This window comes from Thrips palmi, unplaced genomic scaffold, assembly GCF_012932325.1.
Source record: "Thrips palmi isolate BJ-2018 unplaced genomic scaffold, TpBJ-2018v1 HiC_scaffold_18, whole genome shotgun sequence".
In the NCBI taxonomy this organism is placed as follows: Eukaryota; Metazoa; Arthropoda; class Insecta; order Thysanoptera; family Thripidae; genus Thrips; species Thrips palmi.
Genome location: NW_023144627.1, coordinates 1013338 through 1040005, shown reverse-complemented (window position 1 = coordinate 1040005; position 26668 = coordinate 1013338). Strand labels below are relative to the sequence as shown.

At 44.5% G+C, this 26668-nt stretch overlaps 1 protein-coding gene across 4 annotated transcripts; it reads right to left on the bottom strand.

The window, feature by feature from the left end:
- Positions 1-19707: 19707 nt before the first annotated feature.
- On the bottom strand, positions 19708-26668 carry LOC117645048 (mucin-5AC-like). 4 transcript variants are annotated; one of them, XM_034384943.1, is made up of 6 exons: positions 26526-26668; positions 25297-25417; positions 23885-24083; positions 21883-22796; positions 21180-21299; positions 19708-20140 (listed from the first exon to the last, which is right to left on the bottom strand). In XM_034384943.1, the coding sequence occupies exons 1-6, from the start codon at positions 26539-26541 to the stop codon at positions 19924-19926; spliced, it is 1587 nt and encodes a 528-aa protein (XP_034240834.1). In that variant the 5' UTR covers positions 26542-26668; the 3' UTR covers positions 19708-19923. The 4 variants fall into 4 exon arrangements, with proteins under 4 accessions (XP_034240834.1, XP_034240832.1, XP_034240833.1 ...); XM_034384941.1 differs by lacking the exon at positions 26526-26668 and adding an exon at positions 25804-25991 and having other exon boundaries at positions 19708-20143; positions 21183-21299; XM_034384942.1 differs by lacking the exons at positions 19708-20140; positions 26526-26668 and adding an exon at positions 25804-25983 and having other exon boundaries at positions 21167-21301; positions 21877-22796.

Sequence of the window (26668 nt, the reverse complement as noted above, 5' to 3'; positions counted from 1 at the left end):
AAACTGATCAATATATTGATAGATTTTTGGGAATGGTTCCAAGTGTGTTAAAGCATCACTTTGTTGATAAATGACAGGCTTAATTTCTTTCTGATTTGAAAGAAAAACTGCAGCCTGGAGAATGTTTTGTGACTGGTGATTTTTTAGAAAATTATACCCCTGTGACTCAAGATGCAATTCAATCTGAACATTGGAAGAAGAACCAAATTACTATTCACCCATTTGTCTGTTATTATAAGGAGGATTCAAAGCCAAAGATGTATATTTTTGCTGTGATATCTGATCACTTGTCTCACGACAGTATAGCTGTCTACACATTCTAGCAGAGACTAATAGTCTTTGAAAGGTAAAGTGCCCAATATTAAAAAAAAAAATAATTGCTTAAGTGCACTACAAAATTAAATGTGTGTTTAGTATACAGCTGTGGGAGTGTACTTGCAAGTACACATCTATAGGTGTGTACTTGATAAGCATACATCTACAGATGTGTATACTTGGGCAAGCATGCATCTATAGCTGTTTACTTAGACAAGCACACATACATGTCACCTATTTGACAGCACACTCCTATTGATGCATGAGATGTGTACTTGCAAGTATACTCCCACAACTGTGTACTAAGCACACATTTGATTTTGAAGTGTGATGGCTGTAGTTGACAATAAGCAAAACTCAATAAATTTAAAAATGCACTTTCAGGATTTTGAGATTCTTGCTGAGTGGCAGTTTTTTGCCTCGTGCCATGGGAAAGGACCCTGCGATGGAATAGGTGGTACCATCGAGCGAGAAGCTGCTAAAGACAGCTCGCGCAGAGTTCGCAGGGATGGTATCCAGTCAGCCCACCAACTTTATGAATGGGCAGTATCACAGACGCACTGCCCAGGTCACACTGGTCAATGCCTCTGCGATGCGCACGCACCTCTGCGCCCAGGAAATTTTTGGGGTCTACAACTGTGAATTTTGTTTCTATTGACGACATAAAGTATATGCAGGTGGAGTACGCCCACAGGTTTGAGAACACTCCCCCTGCGGAAGGCATAACCTCATGCCACTGCATTTTTTCCCTTTCACAGACTATGGTCCTGATAAAATTATATTCAGAGGCTCCTTCCCGTCATTATACATATTATGTGAACTTGGTTCGCAGTCTTGAGAGTTTTCAAAGTTTACAAAGACTTTACAAAGAATCATACAGATATTGCGGGGGTGCCGCTGCTATGCCTGAATACGCCCTGCGCATGTGGGACCAATTTTGCACCCTGCAGCCACCGGCGGAGTCGAGTCAGACAGAATCGCCAACAGATATTGCGAGGGTGACGCTGCTGTGCCTGACTACGCCCTACGCATGTGGGACCAAGTGCACCCTGCAGCCACCAAATGTGTTAAGGTAACGACGACTTCCTGGGAATGTAGTCGTGTCTTGTATATTGTTTTTGAGCTGCCTAATAGGGTGGTCCACTTTTTTTAAAAGTTTCAAAAATCGAGGAGCGCCGTCCAGATTCTGAAAGTAGGTGTAAAATCATGAATTTTGATACAAATATGATATGATTTGGACCATCCTTAGGGGTCCATCAACGCGCCTGAACTTTAAAGAAAAGTTGAAAATGTAGCGGTATACTAAAATCGATGCTGTTACGAGAGTCTTTGTCCGATTTTCGATTGCAAAACGGTGATCTTTTCAGAAAAGTGCGCTCTACTTGATGATGTACATAAAATGACGATCTGACGCATTGCCTATTTTCCAGGGGCGTACAATCCCTTTTTTAGCCTCTAAATCCAACATGTTCTTGCGTTTTGAAGGTGTTTGAGTCGTCCGATCGAATTTTTTGGGTCACCATTCGACGCGCCTGATCAAAACCTTTCGAAAAATGTCTCAGGCGTCAAAATCGGTTGGTTTGCCTACTGTACAGGAGCAAAAAACCACTGAAATTCGTTTAAAAATTGCTTTTTCGGGATACGAAATATCCTGTTTGGCATTGGGTCGGATTTCTTGTGGTGCCATTTGTCGCGCCTGGTCAAAACCTTCCAATTACCGTCCTGGGTGTACAAATCCGGTGGATTGCCGACCCTACAAGCAAAAAATGTCGAATGTCGAAAAATTCGTCTGTAGGATACGCGACCCTCTGGATTCAGGCGCTCGAAACGGTAATCGAAAGTTTTTGACCAGGTACGTCAAATGGCACCACAAGAAATCCAACCCAATGCCAAACAGGATATTTCGTATCCCGAAAAAGCAATTTTTAAGCGAATTTCAGTGGTTTTTTGCTCCTGTACAGTAGGCAAACCAACCGATTTTGACGCCTGAGACATTTTTCGAAAGGTTTTGATCAGGCGCGTCGAACGGTGACCCAAAAAAATTTGATCGGACGACTCAAACACCTTCAAAACGCAAGAACATGGTGGATTTAGAGGCTAAAAACGGGATTGTACGCCCTGGAAAATAGGCAATGCGTCGGATCGTCATTTAATGTACAGCATCAAGTAGAGCGCACTTTTCTGAAAAGATCGCCGTTTTGCAATCGAAAATCGGACAAAGACTCTCGTAACAGCATCGATTTTAGTATACCGCTACATTTTCAACTTTTCTATAAAGTTCAGGCGCGTTGATGGACCCCTAAGAATGGTCCAAATCTTATCATATTCGTATCAAAATTCATGATTTTACACCTACTTTCAGAATCTGGACGGCGCTCCTCGATTTTTGAAACTTTTAAAAAAAGTGGACCACCCTTTTCAGAAAAGTGCGCTCTACTTGATGATGTACATAAAATGACGATCTGACGCATTGCCTATTTTCCAGGGGCGTACAATCCCTTTTTTAGCCTCTAAATCCAACATGTTCTTGCGTTTTGAAGGTGTTTGAGTCGTCCGATCGAATTTTTTGGGTCACCATTCGACGCGCCTGATCAAAACCTTTCGAAAAATGTCTCAGGCGTCAAAATCGGTTGGTTTGCCTACTGTACAGGAGCAAAAAACCACTGAAATTCGTTTAAAAATTGCTTTTTCGGGATACGAAATATCCTGTTTGGCATTGGGTCGGATTTCTTGTGGTGCCATTTGTCGCGCCTGGTCAAAACCTTCCAATTACCGTCCTGGGTGTACAAATCCGGTGGATTGCCGACCCTACAAGCAAAAAATGTCGAATGTCGAAAAATTCGTCTGTAGGATACGCGACCCTCTGGATTCAGGCGCTCGAAACGGTAATCGAAAGTTTTTGACCAGGTACGTCAAATGGCACCACAAGAAATCCAACCCAATGCCAAACAGGATATTTCGTATCCCGAAAAAGCAATTTTTAAGCGAATTTCAGTGGTTTTTTGCTCCTGTACAGTAGGCAAACCAACCGATTTTGACGCCTGAGACATTTTTCGAAAGGTTTTGATCAGGCGCGTCGAACGGTGACCCAAAAAATTCGATCGGACGACTCAAACACCTTCAAAACGCAAGAACATGGTGGATTTAGAGGCTAAAAACGGGATTGTACGCCCCTGGAAAATAGGCAATGCGTCGGATCGTCATTTAATGTACAGCATCAAGTAGAGCGCACTTTTCTGAAAAGATCGCCGTTTTGCAATCGAAAATCGGACAAAGACTCTCGTAACAGCATCGATTTTAGTATACCGCTACATTTTCAACTTTTCTATAAAGTTCAGGCGCGTTGATGGACCCCTAAGAATGGTCCAAATCTTATCATATTCGTATCAAAATTCATGATTTTACACCTACTTTCAGAATCTGGACGGCGCTCCTCGATTTTTGAAACTTTTAAAAAAAGTGGACCACCCTACTGCCTAATCTGTGATTTACATTCATAAACTCAAGAATGGCTAAAAATGATGTTGAGTTTACGAGTCAACCCACCACGTGCGGCCCCACTTTTATGTCGGCCTCAGTTTTAACACTTGGGATGAAGCTATGAAGTACTTGGACCGCTATGCAGAAGACAATCATTTTGTGTGGTCTGTTGATTCGTCCAACTCCATCGAAACTGAAAATAAGAAGCTCGCAGGAAGAAGCACTCCGCAGGTGTGACCGTAAGTTGAAGCACAAAAATGTAATGCTTGTATGTGTATGGGTCTTTGGTGGAATGATGCGCATTGGTTCTAGGAAGCCTATGATGGGCACACACTCTACCAAAAATGTCCTGTCAATGCCGTTAATTTATTACCAGTTTTCACTGTAGGTCAATTCACCGCGTTTACTGTGATCTGCTCACGCGATTCACTGCGATCTTGTGCACGCTGTTCACTGTGATCTGGTGTACAGTTAACACTGTGAGTTTGACGCCGCTGAGCACCGAAGTACTGCAAATCAGGCTCCAATTCACGGCGTTTACTGTGGCCAGATCACAGTGAACACTGTAACCGAGATCACAATAAACGCCGTGAACTAGTTCACAGGAAACGCCGTGAATTGCATAACAGCAAACATTGGTAATAAATTAACGGCGTTGACAGGACATTTTTTGTGGAGTGCATGGCGATTTGCAGGGAGTTCCTGGGAAAACCAGGTTCCGTTCGTACCGTGTGCAGTCCGATGTTATTTCTTTCGTGAAAAAATTTAAAGAAAACAAGAGGCGGAAGAGTAATGTGTTCTTTACTTTTTTCTACAACTATCAAGGCCGATTGTCCTGTGTCCACCTTACTGCTTCTTAGAAGTCTCTTAAAGTGGTAATGGCAGTCGTTCCAGAACATTATCATGACTTGAGTCCGTCAATCTATGCTGGCCTCTCAAAAGTGCGAGCTTGAGCTCTAAAGGAGGACAATGTAGCTAGCACTGCGAAACTTCTTTTTCAATGTGGGGTGAAACCCAGCAAAATTTGGCTTTTCTTGGGGGCTGTGGCCAGATAACACAGAGACCTGCAGAATTTCCGGTAGGAGCCCAACTTTAGCACTGCACTGGTGAAACAAAGGCATAAAAATTATGCCCTTTAAGGGCGTAAACGATTTACGCCCTTAAAGGGCATAAATCGTTAATGCCTTTGGGAAGGGCATTAAAATTTTGCTTGAAATTCCTATACCATTTACGCCCTTCCCAAAGGCATAAAACGATTTATGTATGCCCTTGCAAGGGCGTAAAAGAATATTTATGCCCTAAAGGGCGTAATTTTTATGCCTTTGTTTTACCAGTGTGTTCCTAGCAATTGAAGAAAGAAGGTACACAAACAAACAAAAAGTCAGAGATCTAGAGAAGATGACTTTGATGAAGGATTTTACCGGTCAAAGATTTTATTTATACTTCCTTTTGCTAGAGCTCAAAAGACTTCCGTTAATTTTCAAATTAGTATACGCTCCCAATCAAAAATTGACGTGCTGCGCTATTTTGTTGCGCAACAGGAGCCTGGGGAGTTGTGCCCGAGGCGGTGGTCCGTGTCACTGAGAAGTAATCAGGAAGAACTAAGTATGCTAAATGTGAAAGAATGAGCGTCTGCGTCGCCGGCCTGCCACCTCCGAAGGTTTATATTCACATTTAAGTCCGGCGTTTGTTCCTCTTGATTTCTACTCAACTTCCGGCCCAGCTCATCTCCTAAGGACCCTATTCACCGCCGCCCTCACGATCGCCGCCATCGTCATCGTCATCATCTCCACCACCACCACCCTCTCCATTCTCCTCACCGTCGACCGTAGCACTGCAGCACAGCCGCGTGTACCGCTTCCCACTCAACGCAGAAAAGCAGTGTGCAATGAGCTACTACGGAGAAGATTCAGACCGGAAGTCAGCGTGACAACGGGAGAAACAATAGAGCGTCGCGCGGCCGTGCTGGGCGGTGGTGGGGGTCAGTTCAGGCATGGTGGGGGCAGCGTGCGCGCGCCGCCTTTACCCCCTCTCTGCCCATTATTGCCCCCACCACCGCCTAGCACGCCCGCGCGACGCTCTTTTGTTTCTCCCGTTGTCGCGCTGACTTCCGGTCTGAATCTTCTCCGAAGTACCCTATTATTCCCGAAACGTGGAATCGGAGTAAAATGGAACACCTGTGGAGGATTGTCGGACGTAGGCTTTGATGTCACTAAAACCCATGAAAGAAATCCTCTTGTCATGACTAGGAGCTTCGTGGCGGCACGTTCAAGACGTTAAATGACCAAAATGTACAGTGTAGGTGTACGCCAGACCGAGGCTCCTTCGAGATTCTGCGCCAGCTCCGACAATCCACGCCTAACGTACATACCCACCTTGCACTGTGGGAAAAAATCACAGTAAATCCTGTAGTGATTAGTACAGCGGTCACTGTAGTTCAGAGTACAGGATTTACTGTACTTTTTTAACAGGATCTACTGTACTTTCTACGGGATTTACTGTACCACAGGAGTGGAGTACGGAATATCCTGTACCAGGTACAGTAGATACTGTAGCCAGGCACGGTAAATCCTGTGTTCTGAACTACAGTAAATCCCGTCAAAAAAATTAACGGGATTCACTGTGGTTTTTTCGCACAGTGTGGGCTGCGGGCCGCTGGACCACATCACTAGCCAAAAGAGCATTTGTTTATATCTTTCCTGGCTGGCTCCGCCCCCAGTCCTCCTTGCAAGTATGGAGTGACGAGGTTCACTTGGCATACTGCTCTACGGATTTGGGTTAGCACCGTGAAGAGCCTCAGACACCAAATCTGAGGGATACAATGAAATCAGCGGGTGGAAACTCCCTTAGCGCGGCTGGGACCATGTCTCTGGCGGCTCGCCACGGCCCGGTCGGCCGCCCGGCGCACAGTGTGACGGATTCGCCAAAAAGAGGACAAAATTAATAAACATGAAACCGTTTGATCAATTTACACCCAAATTTGTATACCAGGCTTTTGAAGAGCGCTGAACAAGAATTAAGAATCAATATTGCTGTACAAAGTGTTATTTTCTAAATATCACACTTAAAAAAAATATTTTTAAGTGTATATTTTCAAAATTTAGTCTACACACAATATTGAGGTCACTGAAGTCGAATATAAAAGTAGTTTTCATCAGGAGCACACAGTTTTGACTTAGCACGACGTACACTTTTACTTGCTGTAGTCGTTAGATCTAGATGAATTTGAGGTTAGGAATCTCGAAAAATTGATATTTTTCGGAGAATTTCCTTGCTTTTGGGCGTGGCTATTAGTTTAGAAAAGTCAAACATTCATTTCATGGCGCCAGGGGTGTGGTGAACGTGTCTGATAGCGTTAGAACGCCTCACCTTAGACGGCGACACGCTGCCATGTCCTATATTTAAATGCTCCCGGAGCGTCGGGTAGCGCATATTAGCGCCCAAACTCAACTTGTTCCTGTAGAGGAAGGTCTAAGCTTCAAGTTGACACCAAAATTACCGCGGGACTCGGCGGGACTCGGTTTGAAACTCCAAGAGAAAATGCAACTTCTTATAACTTTTGTCGTTTTTCTATCATATTGTATGGACGCGATTTTCAAGCGATGTTGAGGCAATGATGGCTGTTCTATACAGGCAAATTGAAGAGAATGAAACACCCTTTCCAGTACACTACTCGGTTTGCTGCTAGCATGATTCGTTTTCCCTGTACGCATCCTCAAATACAAGCAATGAAACACTGCTGCGAGCTCGCCCCGGCAGCGCTCTCAAAGCGCTGATTTCGAAGCCACGGCTACGCTCTCCTGTTGGGAGCATCGACAAAATTCAAACGGCGTTTTGCAGATTAGTCTCTTGTCTACAACATGCCCTAGTCACTTCCTCTGAACCTCATACTTGAAAAAATGAATTTTGTCCCCGTTTCGGGGCATCCGTCACACTGTGCGGCGCCTGAGAATGGGCTGCACCGGCCTCTATTATTGCTTAAAAATCATTTAAAAATTTGACTTTTTGAAAAAGTGGCCATGCTAAGCCACAATTTAAGGACCAAGGAATCGTTTTCATTCATTGGATTTGACCAACAGAAATGTTATAACAATGAATTTCTCTCCGAAACTTTTCGGCGGTGACGCGCTATCCTGCGAGCTACGGCCATCCTATGCATAGCAAACTTAATCCGTTTCGTTCTCAGCAATCGTTCATCGCATTGCAAATCCGAGGACAGATTCGGAATCTGCGTGAAATTTCCTGTGGCGTAGGACGTATCGTTATATTTAAAACTCTCGAGATCAAGTGTAGTTATAATGAGAAAAAATACGTTAAATTTGCCGGTTTTTCAAGGTCATTTTAGGTTATTTTCCCTCCTATAACTTCACTATATCTTGAGAGTCTTAAATATAACGATACGCCCTACGCCACAGGAAATTTCACGCAGATTCCGAATCTGTCCTCGGATTTGCAATGCGATGAACGATTGCTGAGAACGAAACGGATTAAGTTTGCTATGCGCAGGATGGCCGTAGCTCGCAGGATAGCGCGTCGCCGCCGAAAAGTTTCGGAGAGAAATTCATTGTTATAACATGTCTGTTAGTCAAATCCAATGAATGAAAACGATTCCTTGGTCCTTAAATTGTGGCTTAGCATGGCCACTTTTTCAAAAAGTCAAATTTTTAATTGATTTTTAAGCAATAATAGAGGCCGGTGCAGCCCATTCTCGGGCGCCGGGCGGCCGGCCGGGCCGTGGCGAGCCGCCCGAGACATGGTCCCAGCCGCGCTAAGGGAGTTTCCACCCGCTGATGAAATAGGGTACATCGGAGGAAACCTAGACCGGAAGTCAGCGACAGAACGGGAGAAACAAAAGAGCGTCGCGCAGCCGTGCTGAGCGGTGGTGGGGGCCGGAATGGGCAGAGTGGGGGTAGCATGCGCGCGCCGCCTTCGCCCCCACTCCGCCGATTTCGACCCCCACCACCGCTCAGCACGGCTGCGCGACGCTCTTTTGTTTATCGCGTTCTGTCGCTGACTTCCGGTCTAGGCTTTCTCCGAAGTACCTTATTGCCAACTGGCGTGTTCGTATTACCACTGTTCAAATACAATTCTTACGACCACTTTGGTGGGATGTTTGGGCAATGCGATTATTGTAGGAAACAAGGTGTTCGATTTCTCCCCGCACCAGTGTACCGTGAAAGCGGGTAACATGGACCACGCAGCCGCGTTTAGCACTTCTTCTGTGCCGTATGTGTAAAGTTCATTTAAGAGCGTTCCTCAAAGAATTAAGACTCTTTTCTTTGAATGTTGTTTACATCCTCGCTCAGGGAAGAGCTGGACAATACACTATTATCTCACTAAATGCATTAACATTGCACCACACGTGCTGACCGTGCGTACACTATGCATTCGCCTTGTACCATTAGGGTGTCATCGCGAAACGGAAGAAAGTCCACAACTTCCGTCCCCTATCCTGTGGAGGGGGCGGAAGGGGCCCCTTAATACCAACGAAATTCATCAAAATATCTATAACGTACAGTAAATTCTCAATGGTATGTTACGAAGTCAGCTTACACCATCATAACATGGAACATTTTCTCCACAGTATGGAGAATCTTCACTGTTCAACGTTTGGAGTGCATTTGCATGTGCCTACTGAGTACACGCTTCAGTTTGTAGAGATGTCACATACCTTGGAACCCAATGCGAAACTCTGTGCTCGGGCCAACCGTGTTCTCCGAACTGGGAACATAAGTGACTGCCACCATCGAAATAGCTCCGCCAACTCCATTGCTAGGGACGGAGCAAGGTGCTTGTCGTGGTGAGTTTCTGGCACCTGCGCCGAGCCATTTGTAGTAGGCAAGGTAAAGGAGACATAATAACCGATTCGATTCGATTTGACGGTTAGGTGATCCTATAACTCATACGGAAAAGTATGGAATCCTGTTACTATTCCTGATTCATCTGCGCCGAGGGGGCAAAAACTCGCGCAACCATGTGTACACGGCCCCAGACATCGCACGCGAATCATTGAGAATCACGCGAAATCAAACAATCTGAAATCAACCAAAATCACTGAAATCGACCGAAATCAGGCAGAATGACATGAAACCAGGCAAAATCAGTCCGAAATCATCTCTTTCCTAACACAATTGCACATAATCACGCTCAACATCACCCTGGTGCGTCGCGAAATAAGGCATAATCAGCCCTGAAATCAATTGAAGCCATGCGTAATTACACAGAATCACGCGCAATCAAGATAAAATTTTCAGATCAGACAAAATCACGCTAATTATTCAAAATCATGGGAATTACGTGAATCATGCGAATCATTGCGTTTTTCGAATCATGTGTACACGAAAATCCTGAGTTTTTGCCCCCTCGATCTGCGCCACGCAGAAGACATTGATCCAATGCGGTGAAACGTCCCGAAGTGCTGTTGAAACGGTTCTCCCCTCACGTGTTAATGGTAAGGTATTAAGGCCCTGAGTAAATAAAATACTAGCAGAGCGATTCTCACGTTTCGGGGTAGTTTCGTTTCTTCTGACTCCTGTGCCCAAACGAGCGCAAATATCGACATGGGGTTTGTTTCTGATGTTAGGGAGGGCCATTGCCCACTAAACGCACACATTTCGAAAAGTTCTCGTTCGTTGGATTGGTCTACGTAGCGTTTGGAATACCCCAAATGTAACTTCCGTGATTGTCCAAAGAGAACATACTCGAACTTTCCGCCCCCAGTGTGGCGGTGTGGTTCGAAAATGCTGCCCACTGTCGATGGGGATTCGAAGCTTGGCATGTCTCGAGCTAATTTCAACCGAAGACCAATACGCCAGACTTCTTTCAAAGGTACTTATGCTGCAACGAAAAATGTCCTCCGTATGTTCAATTTAACTACACAAATTTTGAAAAGGCAGCTCTGGACTTCTCCCCAAGCCAAACTTTTAACTTTCCATGACACAAGCCATCAAAGTGGAGTCCCTGGGATATAATTGCATGGGTCGCGGAAATCTAAGATGCTGTACACGGTCTCAAAGCAGGCTAGAGCATTATAAAATGGCGTGTATCAACAATTACCTGTAACTTCCGTGGCACCCTTTACCCAATGTTGCAACAACACTAGGTGAAAAAATTTTCCGCTGAAATGTCGGGCTTAGAGTATCATTTGACCCTGGAACGACTTTTAAGCCACAGCAAGCCCGAGTCAGCCGTTAAAGCTGATTTTCACACTTTGTAACTTCCGTGATAACGTAATTTCCGTGATCAAAACACCCACTAAAACGTATGGGAATACCTTATGGCTCATGTTTTTAGGAAGATAGTACAAGGTCTTTACTATAAATACCATTGCCATAACTGTAGTATCATCCAGGACCCCAATAATCAGAAAAACTTAATTGGATATTTCTCACTTTCGGCAAATCAGAGACGCCAAAACTACCCCGAAACGTGAGAATCGCTCAGCAGTAACTGCTCGTGCGTACGCTCTTGGAACTCGGATGCTCGCCAGCCTTCATCGACATCAGCGGGTGTACTGTCGTCCAGCCGGGATCGATGTGATGGGCCAGTGCCTAAATTGGAGGCATTCACGTCCATAATTGAAAGAGGAATCCTGCGTGCGTCTCGAGGTAATCATCGCCGCATGTGGTCAATTACGTAGGCAATAACAGGAAAAGTAGCGATATACATCGGCAACTTTGGCCCGTCCCGTACATTAAGAAACGTACGAATTTCTCCTATGTTTGACCCTGACGGGAATTAAATCTGAGTCTGGGGTTAAAATAAATGTCGTTTTCGTCATCAGCACCCTCAAAAACATCAGAAACAATGCAAAAACTCGAAAAAAAAAGAATGTTCCAAAAATACCCCGCTGGGATTTGAACCCGGGTCCGAACTTCTCCGATTTGCTCGAAACTGGCACCATTGGTTTTCTCTCGTCGCCCCGATTCCAAAAATACCCCTACATGCCCTCCTAGCTGCATCCGTTGCCGAGATCCTCCTCGACCCCGTGTAGACCATGATGCACCTGCAGCAGCGCCCCCGGGGCTCGGATCGGATTTGCTGCCACCGGGCGGTTCTTAGGGTCACCCAAGGAGGCTGCATACCAAATTTGGTCAAGATCGGACCACGGGAAGTCCTCGGACGAACGAACGAACGAACGAACGAACGGACGAACGAACGAACGGACGCACAGCATGCATCATACTATATGCCCGTCCCTCCGTCATTTTTTTACAAAAAATAAACGGGACGGGCCAAAAATCGTTAACAGGATAAAGCAGGGGAATGAAGGAAGGTGTACGCCAGACCGTGGCTTGTAACACAGGCCTCGCGATGCTGTGCCACCCCCGACTATCCACGCTTGGCGTGTACACGACGGGGCAATCGCTCGCGAAATCCTGTGACACTTGGTTGCTCGAACCGCTGCTTTGGGTCCCCTAACCCCTTTTTCGGGCCAAGAAATGCGTTTTCTTTTTTCAAGAAAGTGGCCCAGAATTGGTCCAAACTTGCCAAAACGGCCTTATATGGCCCAAAGTTGTCTTCAAAGAGCATATGTGATTTTGACTGCACATGGATCGCATCCTACTCAGAGAAGTCCATTATGCTGCAATGAAGCCGAACAAAGTACGTTTTGCACCTTAACTCGGATTCCCAAAGAATGCATCGAAGATTTTTTTTAAAATTTGGCTCTTCTTAAAGTTCTTTAACTTTTGACAAAGAATAGAGTGTCGACAGTCGCAGACATAATGGTTTGCTTGATAGGCCACAATGCCGAGAAGCTCAAAAGGCCTATGCAAAATGGAGACAGTAGTGGGAATAGTGTTCAGCAACACCTTGACACCATTTTCACTGGAACAGTCAACAATAATCAGTGGTGCCTCTTGAAAGGTAGGATACCGTAAACCGGGGTAACTTGAGACAGCAAGGGTAACCTGAGACACTTCTGCTTTTCCACCTTTTTGGAGCTGCCACCTGGCTTGGCACATTCGGAGGTCAAAACTGCCCTAGCACTTTTTGGCCCGTCCCGTTTACTTTTTGTAAAAAAATGACGGAGGGACGGGCATATAGTGTGATGCATGCTGTGCGTCCGTTCGTTCGTCCGAGGACTTCCCGTGGTCCAAACTTGACCAAATTTGGTATGCAGCCTCCTTGGGTGACCCTAAGAACCGCCCGGTGGCAGCAAATCCGATCCGAGCCCCGGGGGCGCTGCTGCAGGTGCATCACGGTCTACATGGGGTCGAGGAGGATTTCGGCAACGGATACAGCTAGCAGGGCTTGTAGGGGTATTTTTGGAATCGGGGTGACGAGACAAAACCAACGGTGCCAGTTTCAAGCGATTAGGAGAAGTTTGGACCCGGGTTCAAATCCCAGTGGGGTATATTTCGAACATTCTTTTTATTCGAGGTTTTGCATTGTTTCTTATGTTTTTGAGGGTGCTGATGACGAAAATAACATATATTTTGACCCCAGACTCAGGTTCAAACCCGTCAGGGTTAAACAAAGGCGAAATTCACACATTTGTTATTGCACGGGACGGGCCAAAGTTGCCGATGTATATCGCTACTTTTCCTGTTATTTTCATACTTGTTTGGAAAGACGATTTAGCGTTTGAACAGCGGGTTAGGACCAAGCTGGTCAGTTCTATAACGATTTTACAATGTAAGTAAATTTAACAATTTTAGGGAAGTGTTACAAGTCTCCCTTGGTACTCGAAACACGTCTTGTTGAGACCCAACTGACTGTAGTATCTTTCAACCCTATTATTTCGACATTTTAAATGTAGCATTGGTTTTGAGGGAAACCCATCATTCATCGGGTAATACTGACTTTGATAGGAAATGGTAACCGTGCGGGGTAACTTGAGACACGGAAGTTGAGTGGCGTAACTTGACTCTGGCACCTCGTACTGCAGGGTGGTTTGAAGTAACGGACCTCCCCGTTCTAAGATCAAAACCAAGCCGCATTTGATCGGGAATCACTTTTTTCGACAGTGCAGAGGACGCAGAGGATCCCAAGCGGATATGCAGCTTAGAGTTGGAGTGTTTTCGCAACTACACACGGACCAGATAAGACATAATAAATCTTGAAGTCTCAAAAGGTGGGGAATTTAATTACCTTTCCAACGCGCTAAATGTCATTGAAACCGGACGACTTATAGCCGAAGAAACCGTCGATTTTTTTGAAGAAAAACAACGGTAAAAATAGTTCAAGGATTTTGAGTAAATTTTAAAAATTGACTTTGCAGGAATGGAGTACGTAGAAATAAAGAAAATTGTCTAAAGAGGTGTCAGGGTTGGATGTGAAATGAGAAAATCGCTGTACTTAGTTGACGAGCTGGATGTGAAATGGGAGAATCGTTGCGCTTCCTAAGTGCCGTTATCCCTCAAATTACCATGTGTAACTTTGATAAAAAAAATCTTAATATAAGGATAAAAAATCTTCTAATATATTCCACAAGTAGTACTTTTCATTGAAAATGAGTTAAATGTCTCAGAAAATCAGTATGGACTGGCAAAAACCCACTTCCGAGAAAAAGCAAAGTAAAACTAGGTGTGTCTCAAGTTACCCCAAATGACGCGGTAACTTGAGACAACTTTAGAGGCCCATTACTCTCATTTTAGGTGACCCCCAAAAACTTCATGGGGTCCAAACCGAATGTAATCATGTGAAATTAAACATAGTTGGGATTCGGGTTGTTGATAGAAGTGTTGTGGACACACGGTCCAAAAAACGTGAAGTATTTTCTTAAGTTACCCCGGTTTACGGTAGCAGGCATGCGCAAAATCAAAAGAGGCAAAGTTTACAAAAAATGAGCAAAAAATTGAAGTGGGTGCGACACTTAAAGTAAGAACTTCGCACTGAGAGAGGGGTAGATATATTCAACGTTAAAAACCCTCAAAAGGATGATACGCTCCACTGAGCTGCAAATCACCTCACTTACCTTTCAGCTGTGTTTCTCGGACCCCAGTTTGGATGCGGCGCAAGTGGGAGTCGCCCAATATTGAAACCCAAGGGTCATTTTATGGGCAATTTTATGCTTTTTCAGATGCATTTTACCGATTGGTAAAAAGTTAAAAACTTTGGCTGCAATCGTGCGCGCAGTGACACTATGTAATTTTGCAGACCATTTTTGCATAGAACACAAAACATCCTAATTCAATGCTAAAACAAAATATTTTGTTTTGAAAATGTTGTAAAAACTTTCCTCTTTTTCCTGCCGTTTGTCTCTCATACTTATCTTTCTATTAACGTCTTAACAGGAGGTTCGAAAATCGTCAAAATACGTGCAAATGACGCTACTGCCCCCTTAAGAGGCCCTACTCTCCTTTTCGGTGACCCCAAAAAAATTAATGGAGTCCAAACCGTTTGTTATCATGTGAAATTAAACATAGTTGGGATTCGGGTTGGTGAGAGAAGTATCGTGGACACACTCCAAATGTTTTACGAAGAAATTTCCCATAATACGAAGAAAATGGCGCAATCATAATACGAAGGTGTTTTTTCTTCGTATTACGAAGGTTTTTCTTTGTATCTTACAATGAAAAAGCAGAAAAGATTCGTATTACGAAGAAATATTGCTTCGTATTATGCTTGCGCCGAATCCACTGTAACATACGAATAACATAGGTCAAATTTCATTGTAAGACATTTAGAGTGCACACGGTTCAAAAAACGTGAAATATTGTCTCAAGTTACTCCGGTTTACGGTACGATGTGTCAAATCATCTTGGCCCACGGGACTGTCTCTTCTGCTCCATGAAAATTGCGTCTGAAAGCACTTCGATGCCGTTACAAGACAAAAGATTTTCATCACATATGAACTGTTGCCTCACAGTTTCCTAAATGTGCTTCTTTGAGCATTGCCAAGAAATGGTCTGTGAAAAAAAAAAAAAAGATCCAGAGACGAAATCAGTTGCTGTGCGTTCCCCTCAACATCACACTGCACGGTATCGCGTCCAGACGTTCTCCCTGCTGCGGCAAGAGCTTCAAGTCGAAGACGCACCGTTTCACTCAGGGCTCCATCATGAGCAAGCGCCCATGCTACCTGCATAGTAAAGGAGGTTTTGGCACATTCTTCAATAAAGGGTCTAAATGTCGGACGGTCTGAGCTAATTTATTTAATACGTGCAACGCCTTCTCATGACCCCCTCCGATTTTGACCAAAATTTTTTTCTGAGATGCCCTTATGGTAAGAAAAAACATCCTAAAATATTAGGTCGCTAAAAAATTTATTGGCCGAGAAAACCAATGTTTTCTAAATTTGCCACTTTTTTTACTTAATTTGGGAGTTTTTTTTACTACTCTGAGGTTTTTGGTGCTAAGTGGCTGAAAATTGATATCCATATGTAAAATTGCCCAAGGAACAAGATTATGGTCACAGATTTGACCTACGACCGATATCTTGAGAAATACGTACCCAAAACGACCAAATTTTACTGAAAATACCCAAATTTTGGGGAAACGGTCAAAAATATTTTTTATCCACGATCCGTTGACGCCATCTTGTAGAAAAAGAGCTAATAAAGCCAATGAGCACACGCCCATGTTTGTAGCTCAAACCGTTTAGAAGCTGTAAGGCGTCAAAGTTGGAGGTTTTTTGAGGGGGCCTGAAAACCGGCCCTTTTGACCTCTGCGCTCAATGTCCGGCACCCGAGCCGTACCAGCCATGATCCTTGCTTTCGAGGTGAGGTCTGCGTGCGCAATGGGAGTCAAGAAGAGGGTGAAGCGGCACAGCGTTTCTGAACAGGGTCCTCTTTAGAGCGCCTGAACAGCCGAGGGTTGGTAAGCTCACCAAACGGCGCTTGGAAAGCACTCGCCGCACCGTGGGCTCGCTCAAGGCCACGAACAATGCCATTCGGTGTAAGTCTAAAACTGTCGCCCTCGACAAGCTTCGGATTCTGTTGGCTGCCCCTTCCTTCTCTCTCTTTCCCACATGGTCCAAAGCCGTGGCCCACGACCCCTCAACCTGCCCCCAATACCGGATATATTGTGTGTTGATTCAGATGAATTTCAAGCTTTTTGTCGGAAGCTGTCGCCCTTTGGGAAGCTTAGGAAGTTCTTCGGAATCTGTCGGCGTTTCCCCCGGCGGTTTTCTCACTTTCCCAACCCTCCGATTCTCTTCCGAACCTTCCTGAGGGCGACAGCTTGGGACCATAACCGAACAAAAGCTTGAAAATCGTCTGAAACAACACACAATTCATTTAGTGTTTGGGAGGTTGAGGGGTCGAGGGCGGTAGTTGGGCAATGTGGGAAAGGAAGAAGAAGAAGAGAGAGGAGGAGGGTGGAGATTGCGGCCGACACAGAATCCAAAGCTGTTCGAAGGCGTTAGCTCGCTGTCTGAAGGTTCAAACAGGTTCCCGTTTTCGTTTTCCCTGAATTTGGCCTTCTTGAAAGGGTGAAACTTTATATTTTCTCTGACCTTTTTCTCAAGTTTTATTCGCAAGGTTCAATAAATAGGTATAAATAGGTATTAAATACGATATTAATGATTTCCGGAGCGAAACGCATGAGCTAAGCAAGCACCCCTACTACGCATTACTTACACTTCATGCCAGCTTTTCAAATTTTCCCTATCCTGGTTGCGATTTTCCCTAACCTAATTACGGTTTTCCCTGAGTTCTAATGCCCCTTTAAATTTCCCTTACTTCATTATGACTCCCCTTAATTCTCTGACCAGTGTGAACGTGTGAACCTTGCGTTGCCCTCGAGCTGTCGACCGCACTCTCAGACTGTTATTGACTTGTCTCTAGTTAAAGAGCATTTTACACTGAGAATGAAAGAGTCATGATCATGACTCCCAAATTTGGGTCATAATACTATGGAGCTAAATCGCCCTCAACCCCTCAGGGTTGGGAAAGTGAGAAAACCGCCGGGGGAAACGCCGACAGATTCCGAAGAACTTCCTAAGCTTCCCAAAGGGCGACAGCTTCCGACAAAAAGCTTGAAATTCATCTGAATCAACACACAATATATCCGGTATTGGGGGCAGGTTGAGGGGTCGTGGGCCACGGCTTTGGACCATGTGGGAAAGAGAGAGAAGGAAGGGGCAGCCAACAGAATCCGAAGCTTGTCGAGGGCGACAGTTTTAGACTTACACCGAATGGCATTGTTCGCGGCCTTGAGCGAGCCCACGGTGCGGCGTGTGCTTTCCAAGCGCCGTTTGGTGAGCTTACCAACCCTCGGCTGTTCAGGCGCTCTAAAGAGGACCCTGTTCAGAAACGCTGTGCCGCTTCACCCTCTTCTTGACTCCCATTGCGCACGCAGACCTCACCTCGAAAGCAAGGATCATGGCTGGTACGGCTCGGGTGCCGGACATTGAGCGCAGAGGTCAAAAGGGCCGGTTTTCAGGCCCCCTCAAAAAACCTCCAACTTTGACGCCTTACAGCTTCTAAACGGTTTGAGCTACAAACATGGGCGTGTGCTCATTGGCTTTATTAGCTCTTTTTCTACAAGATGGCGTCAACGGATCGTGGATAAAAAATATTTTTGACCGTTTCCCCAAAATTTGGGTATTTTCAGTAAAATTTGGTCGTTTTGGGTACGTATTTCTCAAGATATCGGTCGTAGGTTAAATCTGTGACCATATTCTTGTTCCTTGGGCAATTTTACATAAGGATATTAATTTTCAGCCACTTAGCACCAAAAACCTCAGAGTAGTAAAGAAACTCCCAAATTAAGTAAAAAAAGTGGCAAATTTAGAAAACATTGGTTTTCTCGGCCAATAAATTTTTTAGCGACCTAATATTTTAGGATGTTTTTTCTTACCATAAGGGCATCTCAGAACAAAATTTTGGTCAAAATCGGAGGGGGTCATGGGAAGGCGTTGCACGTATTAAACAAATTAGCTCTCTAGGACTGCGACAGCCAAAATTTGCACAAAGCTGTCAAAAGAACAGGTGTTGGTGACTTTGGCTCGCTGCGCAGTCTCAAGGACGAGGAATGGTGACATATTACCCTTTCTACGCAGCAAGTCTTTTGGTGCCTGCAACGTCTGAAGTAAGGATTCAATCTGAACCGCAGGGTATTTTGACAGGTACTTGCTGCTGGTAGTGTTTTGTCCGATGGGAGTTTTCCGTTCCTCACCCTGGTTGCGACAGTATCCCGAGAAACTTGGCCGAAATCTTGCGCGAAATCGGTAGCAATCTCGTGCAATCCCTTCGAAGTCTGGTGGAATTCAGCGAAATCCTGCCAAAATCTGCTGATATGCAGCGAAATACCATCAATCTGGAATAAATTTGACGTGGTCTCTTGTGAAATCTCGGCAAAATCCCTACCCTTGCAAAATCCTGTGGTCAAGATAATTCAAGTTTTTATTGCTGTTTTCAGACAAACTTAAAACGGTTAAGATGGTTATGTAAGTTTGATCGTTTGAAAATCAACTCCAAGCAGGGCCGCCGAGCCCAAAGCCGGCGAAGATTGAACCTCCGTGCGTATCATTCTACAGTTATTGCTCTTAAGGGGGCTAGCAGCTGAAAATGGCCAAAACCTGACTAGTGCGATTGCTTCAATACCTGCCGCTCCACGTCGTTGAACCTTTCCATGTCTTCAGGGACATTCCACGTGAATCCAACGACGGTTTGGAATCGAGGTCGTCGGATTTCGACCCAAGTGGTATCAATCGATTCTGTATCGGCCCCTGACTCACCATGTAAATTTGTTTGGAAAGATTTTGGATGGTTTATTTTTTGTAGCAGTTTAAAAAATAGTCAAATCAAACTTTTTCCTTAAAATTTTTCTGAGGTGGTTTTGAAGACTCAGCAATGTGGGAAAAGCATCAAAAAGTGTTGGAGAACCATCTTGGCATTGTTAAGGGTAGTAAAATTTGTGAATTTTGGTGAAAATTTGACAAATTTCACCGTTTTGGAAATACGACTGAAACCAAAGAAGAAAGGTGGAAAGAAGGATACAAATATTAAAAGAAAAAGACAGGAATCTAGCGAAGATGACTTTAATGAGGAATATTACCGACCAAAGAAACAAAAATTAGAAAACCAGAAATTAGGAGGCATGGTCCTCGTTTGAAACACAGAGTAAAAGCAGCCTTCAAAGAGTACTTCAAAAATCATAAAAAGGACTACCGGGAAAGGCTAAAATCAAAGTCTTTTTATCAAATAATCCCATGCAAGGAAGAAAGGAGCTGTTGACAATCTACTTCCTTTTGCCAAAGCTCAAAAGACTTCCGTTAATTTTCAAATTTGTTATAGATAAGTCCCCAAGCACAATTTGACGTGCTGCGCTATTTTGTTGCGTAACAGGAGCGTGCGGCGTTGTGCCCGAGGCGGTGGTGCGTGCCTGCGTAGTACCGATTCTAGTTGAAGTGGAATACGACTGCGTGGACGAGCCCTGTGATGTGGTCAGCAGGGTGGTGCACAGTGTGACGGATGCCCCGAAACGGGGACAAAATTCATTTTTTCAAGTATGAGGTTCAGAGGAAGTGACTAGGGCATGTTGTAGACAAGAGACTAATCTGCAAAACGCCGTTTGAATTTTGTCGATGCTCCCAACAGGAGAGCGTAGCCGTGGCTTCGAAATCAGCGCTTTGAGAGCGCTGCCGGGGCGAGCTCGCAGCAGTGTTTCATTGCTTGTATTTGAGGATGCGTACAGGGAAAACGAATCATGCTAGCAGCAAACCGAGTAGTGTACTGGAAAGGGTGTTTCATTCTCTTCAATTTGCCTGTATAGAACAGCCATCATTGCCTCAACATCGCTTGAAAATCGCGTCCATACAATATGATAGAAAAACGACAAAAGTTATAAGAAGTTGCATTTTCTCTTGGAGTTTCAAACCGAGTCCCGCCGAGTCCCGCGGTAATTTTGGTGTCAACTTGAAGCTTAGACCTTCCTCTACAGGAACAAGTTGAGTTTGGGCGCTAATATGCGCTACCCGACGCTCCGGGAGCATTTAAATATAGGACATGGCAGCGTGTCGCCGTCTAAGGTGAGGCGTTCTAACGCTATCAGACACGTTCACCACACCCCTGGCGCCATGAAATGAATGTTTGACTTTTCTAAACTAATAGCCACGCCCAAAAGCAAGGAAATTCTCCGAAAAATATCAATTTTTCGAGATTCCTAACCTCAAATTCATCTAGATCTAACGACTACAGCAAGTAAAAGTGTACGTCGTGCTAAGTCAAAACTGTGTGCTCCTGATGAAAACTACTTTTATATTCGACTTCAGTGACCTCAATATTGTGTGTAGACTAAATTTTGAAAATATACACTTAAAAATATTTTTTTTAAGTGTGATATTTAGAAAATAACACTTTGTACAGCAATATTGATTCTCAATTCTTGTTCAGCGCTCTTCAAAAGCCTGGTATACAAATTTGGGTGTAAATTGATCAAACGGTTTCATGTTTATTAATTTTGTCCTCTTTTTGGCGAATCCGTCACACTGTGTGGTGGGAGTTCCGCTTGTGCTCGGAGTACTGTGCGCATGCGTTGTTGTAGTGGGAACAATCGTGGGTCCAGTCAATGGAGGGAGACTCGACGTAGTGGGAGGCTGAGTCTCGAAGCCGTTACACTGTAAAAAATTAGTTCGTAAATTTACAAACAATTTATGGGTAATTTCGTTGCACAAATTATCTGTAAATTTACAACGTCTTTTTGTTTCTTAACGATTTATGAATTATTCTTCACGCAGTAATTTGTAAAATTACAAACTTTTTACACGCTCAAAATGACGTGGACCGCTTTTGTTCTACCTTGTCACGCTGATTAAATGGAGATTAACTTATTTCAGCGTTTTTGTTTTGTTTTATGAAACATCTTGTAAAATGATGAAGGCATCACCATATCTCGTAATCTTACAAGCGATTTGTGCAACGGAATTACCCAAGCATTTGTTGTAATTTTAGGAAACTTTTCATGTTTTTGTGACATTGTTGTAGTATTTTAGTCACGCTTGAGATGTATTTTGTTCGTACCATTTCATAAGGCGGTGTTCACGAACAAATTTCATAAAATTAAGAAGATTTCTGTGATGAATAATTCATAAAACGGTCTCTACGAATAAATTTCATAAAATAACGAAATGTTATTGTTACTTTACAGAGAATTTGTAAAAAAAAATTTCGTAAATTCACAATAATTTTTTACAGTGTAGAAGTGGTGAGCGACGGACTAGAAGTAGGCGGACCTGTCGTTGGAGTGCTTCCAATCGAAGGTGAAACCGTATCCGTGCTGCCTGTGGTGGATCCTGTTCCCGGGCTCGTCGAGTCTGTTTCCAGGCTAGTGGTGGGCGTCGTGGAGTCTGTTCCCGTGCTTGTCGACGATGATGAAGGGTCTATTTCCGGGCTGGTACCAGGCGTTGTAGAGTCAGTTTCGGGACTGGTCCCTGGCGTTGTAGGGTTTGTTTCAGGGCTGGTTCCAGGCATTGTAGGTCCAGTTTTCGGGCTGGTTTCAGGCGTTGTAGGGCCTGTTTCCGGAGTGGTTGAAGCGTCAGTTTCTGGACTGGTCGTTGGCGTTTTAGGGTTTGTTCCAGGGCTGGTTAAAGGCGTCGTAGAATCTGTTTCCGAGCTGGTTTCAGGCGTTGTAGGGTCTGTTTCCAAACGGGTGGAAGGCGTTGTACCGTCAGTTTCTGGACTGGTCCCTGGCATTGTAGGGTCTGTTTCAGGGCTGGTTGCAGTCGTCGTAGAGACTGTTTCCGAACTGGTTTCAGTTGTTGTAGGATCCGTTTCCGGGGTGGCGGTAGGCGTTGTAGCATCAGTTTCAGGGCTGGTCCCTGCCGTCGTAGACTCTGTTTCCGGGCTGGTTGCAGGTGTCGAAGGGTTTGTTTTCGGGCTGGTCTCAGGTGTCGTAGGGTCTGTTTCCGGGATGGTCGCAGGCGTCGTTGCGCCGCTGGTTGCAGGGGTTGCGGTCTCTGAACTGCTCGTAGGCGGAGGTGGATTCGTCGCTGGGCTGCTTGTAGGCGCGGGCGAGTCCGTGTTGGGGCTGCTCGCACCCGTGGGCAGCTGCGTGGTCCGGCTGCTGGGGGTTGTGGACAACTGCGTTGTCGGCCTGCGTGACGTGGTTGAACGCTGCGAGGGGAATCCACTGCGTTACTGTGAGGTCACCTGTCGTTGTCCTCTCCATTATTGGGAACTTCGGATTAGAGCTCACTTTAAATGTTTTTGTTCAAATTTTGTACGAGACATCACAGTTTTTTGAGCAGACCAACTTTTCGTACAAATTCGTACAAAATTTTGTATGAACATTGAGAAAAATGTGCAGTTATTCGTATCAAAATTTCGTGTGCCCTAAAAACTATGATGTCTCGTACAAAATTGTACATAACATTAGCATTTAGCGTGCTGGGATGGAACTTGAGAAGAAATCAAGAATAATAAATGCCGGACTTGCATGAGAATATAGGTTCGCGGAAGCGGCAGAACGGCGACGCAGACGCTCATTCTCGTGAACTCATATTCTGTTCTTCTTGATTTCGTCTCCACTTCCGTTCCAGCTTTTTTCCTAAGTACCCCATTTTGGAATGAAACCACAATTGGTTAACATGTACTAGGTGGTTAATGTTTCACGCCACGCCGTTCAGAATGCATTTAATTGTTCATTATCGGAGGCCTTAGGTCTTAGTCGCACAAGAGAGGTACCCAGCAAAGGCAGCTCAATGAGCTCTTTGATGTGCAACCGTTCTCAGGTGAATAACATACGAGTAAATGCGCTCATTAATTGTAAATATTTATGAAGGCATTATGATCCACGTAAAATATTTGAGCCCGTGTATGTCTTTCAAAATTGTTAAATATATCCTTAACTCGATCAATGATCTTATGTTCTGTTTTACTGCTCCGTGCTCGAAGGGGTTACCCACTCGTTGTTTTAGTGTACACACGATTCCGGATTCCCAGAACATATCCCTGAGAAAAAGAGAGAACTTTCAAAAATTTGCTTTGTATTTGAATGTTTTTGTGTGTATCACATGATTACCATGACTTTAACTTGAAACTATGAGGATTTTCCATCAAATTTTAAAAGATTTACGAATGATTCCCGGACTGAGTGTACACATGATTCCCGGAGTGGGTAACCCCTCGTCCGTACTTCTTCTGTATAATTACTGTACATGAGTGACTTTCTCTTATCCCTGTCTGGACCGAATATGGCGTACCTTCGTCGTTGTTGGAACAGGATCCTCCCACCAATGGCACGTTTTCACAAAGAGGACGCATTTCTTCTTTGTGGGATGGAAAACTGGCTTGTACCACGGACACTGGATGCCCCTCAGGGATGGAAGTCCATTTGAACATTGAATGTACGAACGGCACCATCCGTCACAGGGGACCGGAATCTTTTCGAAGCCGTCACACCTGACAGAGAAAGAGAGGCGCACTTAAACGTCACCCGCAACACGGTCCGTCCACACTGCCAAAAAAAACCACAGCCAAAGTACACAAATTTCTGGCAATTTTTTTTAAATCAGGACTTTATTGTACTTTCAAAGTATAACAATTGTTGTACAAAGTACAATGGAACCGGCATGACGAGTGCTGTGCAGTCCAGGGCTCGTCGTACTTTGTACAACTCTCGTTGTACTTTCTACAATCCCTCACTGAGAAAAAAGTCTGGTTAAAAGTACCAGACCAATCCTAGTTAAACGAGTACTAGTTACTCATACGAGAATTCTAGTAACTCTCACCAGATGATCAGTTGCAGTAACCAGATCGGGTGTTGTGACATTTACCAGGTGTCTGGTTAATAATCCTGGTAAATTTTACCAGACTGTTCAGTAATTGGCACCATACGTAAAACTTCGAAATATTCGTTTCAATTGAAATGTTCGGGTGTCAAAAAGTAAACTGCAACCGGTTTCGTTATTTTCGGAGTCTTAAATCCGAAAGAAACACTGGGAGTATTTCCCTGAGCCAGACACGTAGAGAGTCACCTGGTGGGGATCCCCTCGACCCACAGGCGACGTGGTGGCGCAGTGGTAACGTGCCCGTCTCACAAGTGTGAGATCCCGGTTCGAATCCGGAGGAGAGGAGGAGGGAAAAAAACAATTCAGAGGTTGTTCGTTAACGAAATCGACGTCACATCAGGTTTCATCACTACGATAAAATATTTTATTAAATTATGGACTTCTTACTTCAGTTTTGTAAGCACATTAACTAACCAGGATGTTTGGTAAAAACTACCAGAAGGGGGCCTGGCGGCATTGTAAGGATAACTATAAATCTGGTACGGTTTACTAGACTGAGGCCAACTAGACAGTTTAGTATTTTTTACCAGAATTCTAGTTGAGTTATATTCTACCAGACAGTCTGGTATTTGGTACCAGGATTCTGGTTATCGTTACTAGACTTTTTTTTCAGTGTGTTGTACTTTTGTTGTACTATTCACAATTTTCCTTGCAGTGCACGGCGAATACTGTTCCTGATTTGCCCAGGAACTCCCTTCCCTGCCGATAACCAATGGCATTTGCCATGGAAATCCACGTACCTCTTTTGCCGTGTACCCAGTTTCGACTTCCTGATCGATTCATAACAAGCTGGCTCGCAGCATAATTCAGAGACTGCCAATTACCTGCCATCTTTCAAGCTTAAGGTGTAGAACAAGTCGCACAGGACTCCATCCTTCAAGCTGCGTGAGACAGAGGGCAAGGGACTCGAAAACGCCGTCAGTGAGACCAGAAGGGCGAGTAAAGCTGGAACAAGATGAGATAAGCAAGTTAATAGATTGGTGCGCGAAACGTTAATGTGGGATTTTTGCACTATTTTGTGCGTGCGTGGAATCTTGCGTACAAATGCGTACAAATGCTTCAACTAATGTAGATGTGATCACACGTTTAATGCATCACGTTCGTCATGCATAATCATTTAGCGTGAGGACGGCAAATATTTGCTTGCGCCCGCACCACTCTGTTGCAGCGGAACACTCAAAATTCTGCGAAGCGTCGAAGAAAAAAAGGTATCGTAAAATGTCAGTGCCGTAATATTCGCGGCACTGAATTTCAGCAAAGAAATTGACATGGGAAAGTGTTTGTATTTTGGCCTGAAATTGAGATATTTCAAAATCTGCTTAGAACCCAACCTTGTTTCCACCAAAAAGACTGGCCGATTTTACTAGCTCTGGCGAGTTGGAAGGAGGGCAGTTCAAACGATTGTTCGATTCGGCTCGGAACCTCTAGCATGCATCCGCACTGAACTCTTCCTGGACTTACAACACTGTGCCAAAAAGGACGGAAAATTCTGTTAATTTTTTTGCCGATTCTCCGTAGCCCTCTTATCAATATTCTCCGTAGGCTCTTACAGTATTCTCCGTAGGGCCGCACTTCAAAATACACTTTGTACTTAGTATACCTATAGGAGTGTGCTTGCCAAGTACACATCTATAGGAGTATACTTGCCAAGTACACCGGAGAAGACTGTACGCACTACAAAATTCACTGTGTGCTTAGTATACATGTATAGGAGTGTACTTGGCAAGTACACATCTATAGGAGTTTACTTGCCAAGTACACATCTATAGGAGTATACTTGCCAAGTACACTCCTATAGGTGTATACCTACCAAGTACACATCTATAGCTGTATACTTGCCCAAGTATACTCCTGTAGATGTATACTGGAAGACTGTATAGTCCTCCGGAGATCACTGTAAGGTCCTACGGAGAATACTGTGCGGTCCTACGGATAATACTGTAAGAGTCTACGGAGAATATTGACAAGGGGGCTACGGAGAATTACCACAAGCTGTTTACAGAATTTTCCGTAGCTTTTTGCCGCAGAGAACGTTAGTTTACTTACAACTCACCTGGAATTAAAGCCATACTTCCTTCACGCGCGCAACGCGATCTGCCTCTTGTGCCTCACAACTCCCAAGTGAGGTCTTATCTACGAAAAAGTGAATATCCGTGATAGGAACCCCACCATGATTGCCAATGACGACGCGCATCC

Bases quoted from the DNA above. Each gene is read 5' to 3' on its own strand.
- LOC117645048 (XM_034384941.1), bottom strand. From the start codon at position 25,903: ATGCTAGAGGTTCCGAGCCGAATCGAACAATCGTTTGAACTGCCCTCC. The intron at 22,797-23,884 runs GTACGCCATATT...TTCCCCTCGCAG, and splicing joins CTGTTCCAACAACGACGAAG to CGTTCAACCACGTCACGCAG. The intron at 20,144-21,182 runs CACCACACAGTG...CGTCACACTGTG, and splicing joins CCGAGCACAAGCGGAACTCC to CACCACCCTGCTGACCACAT.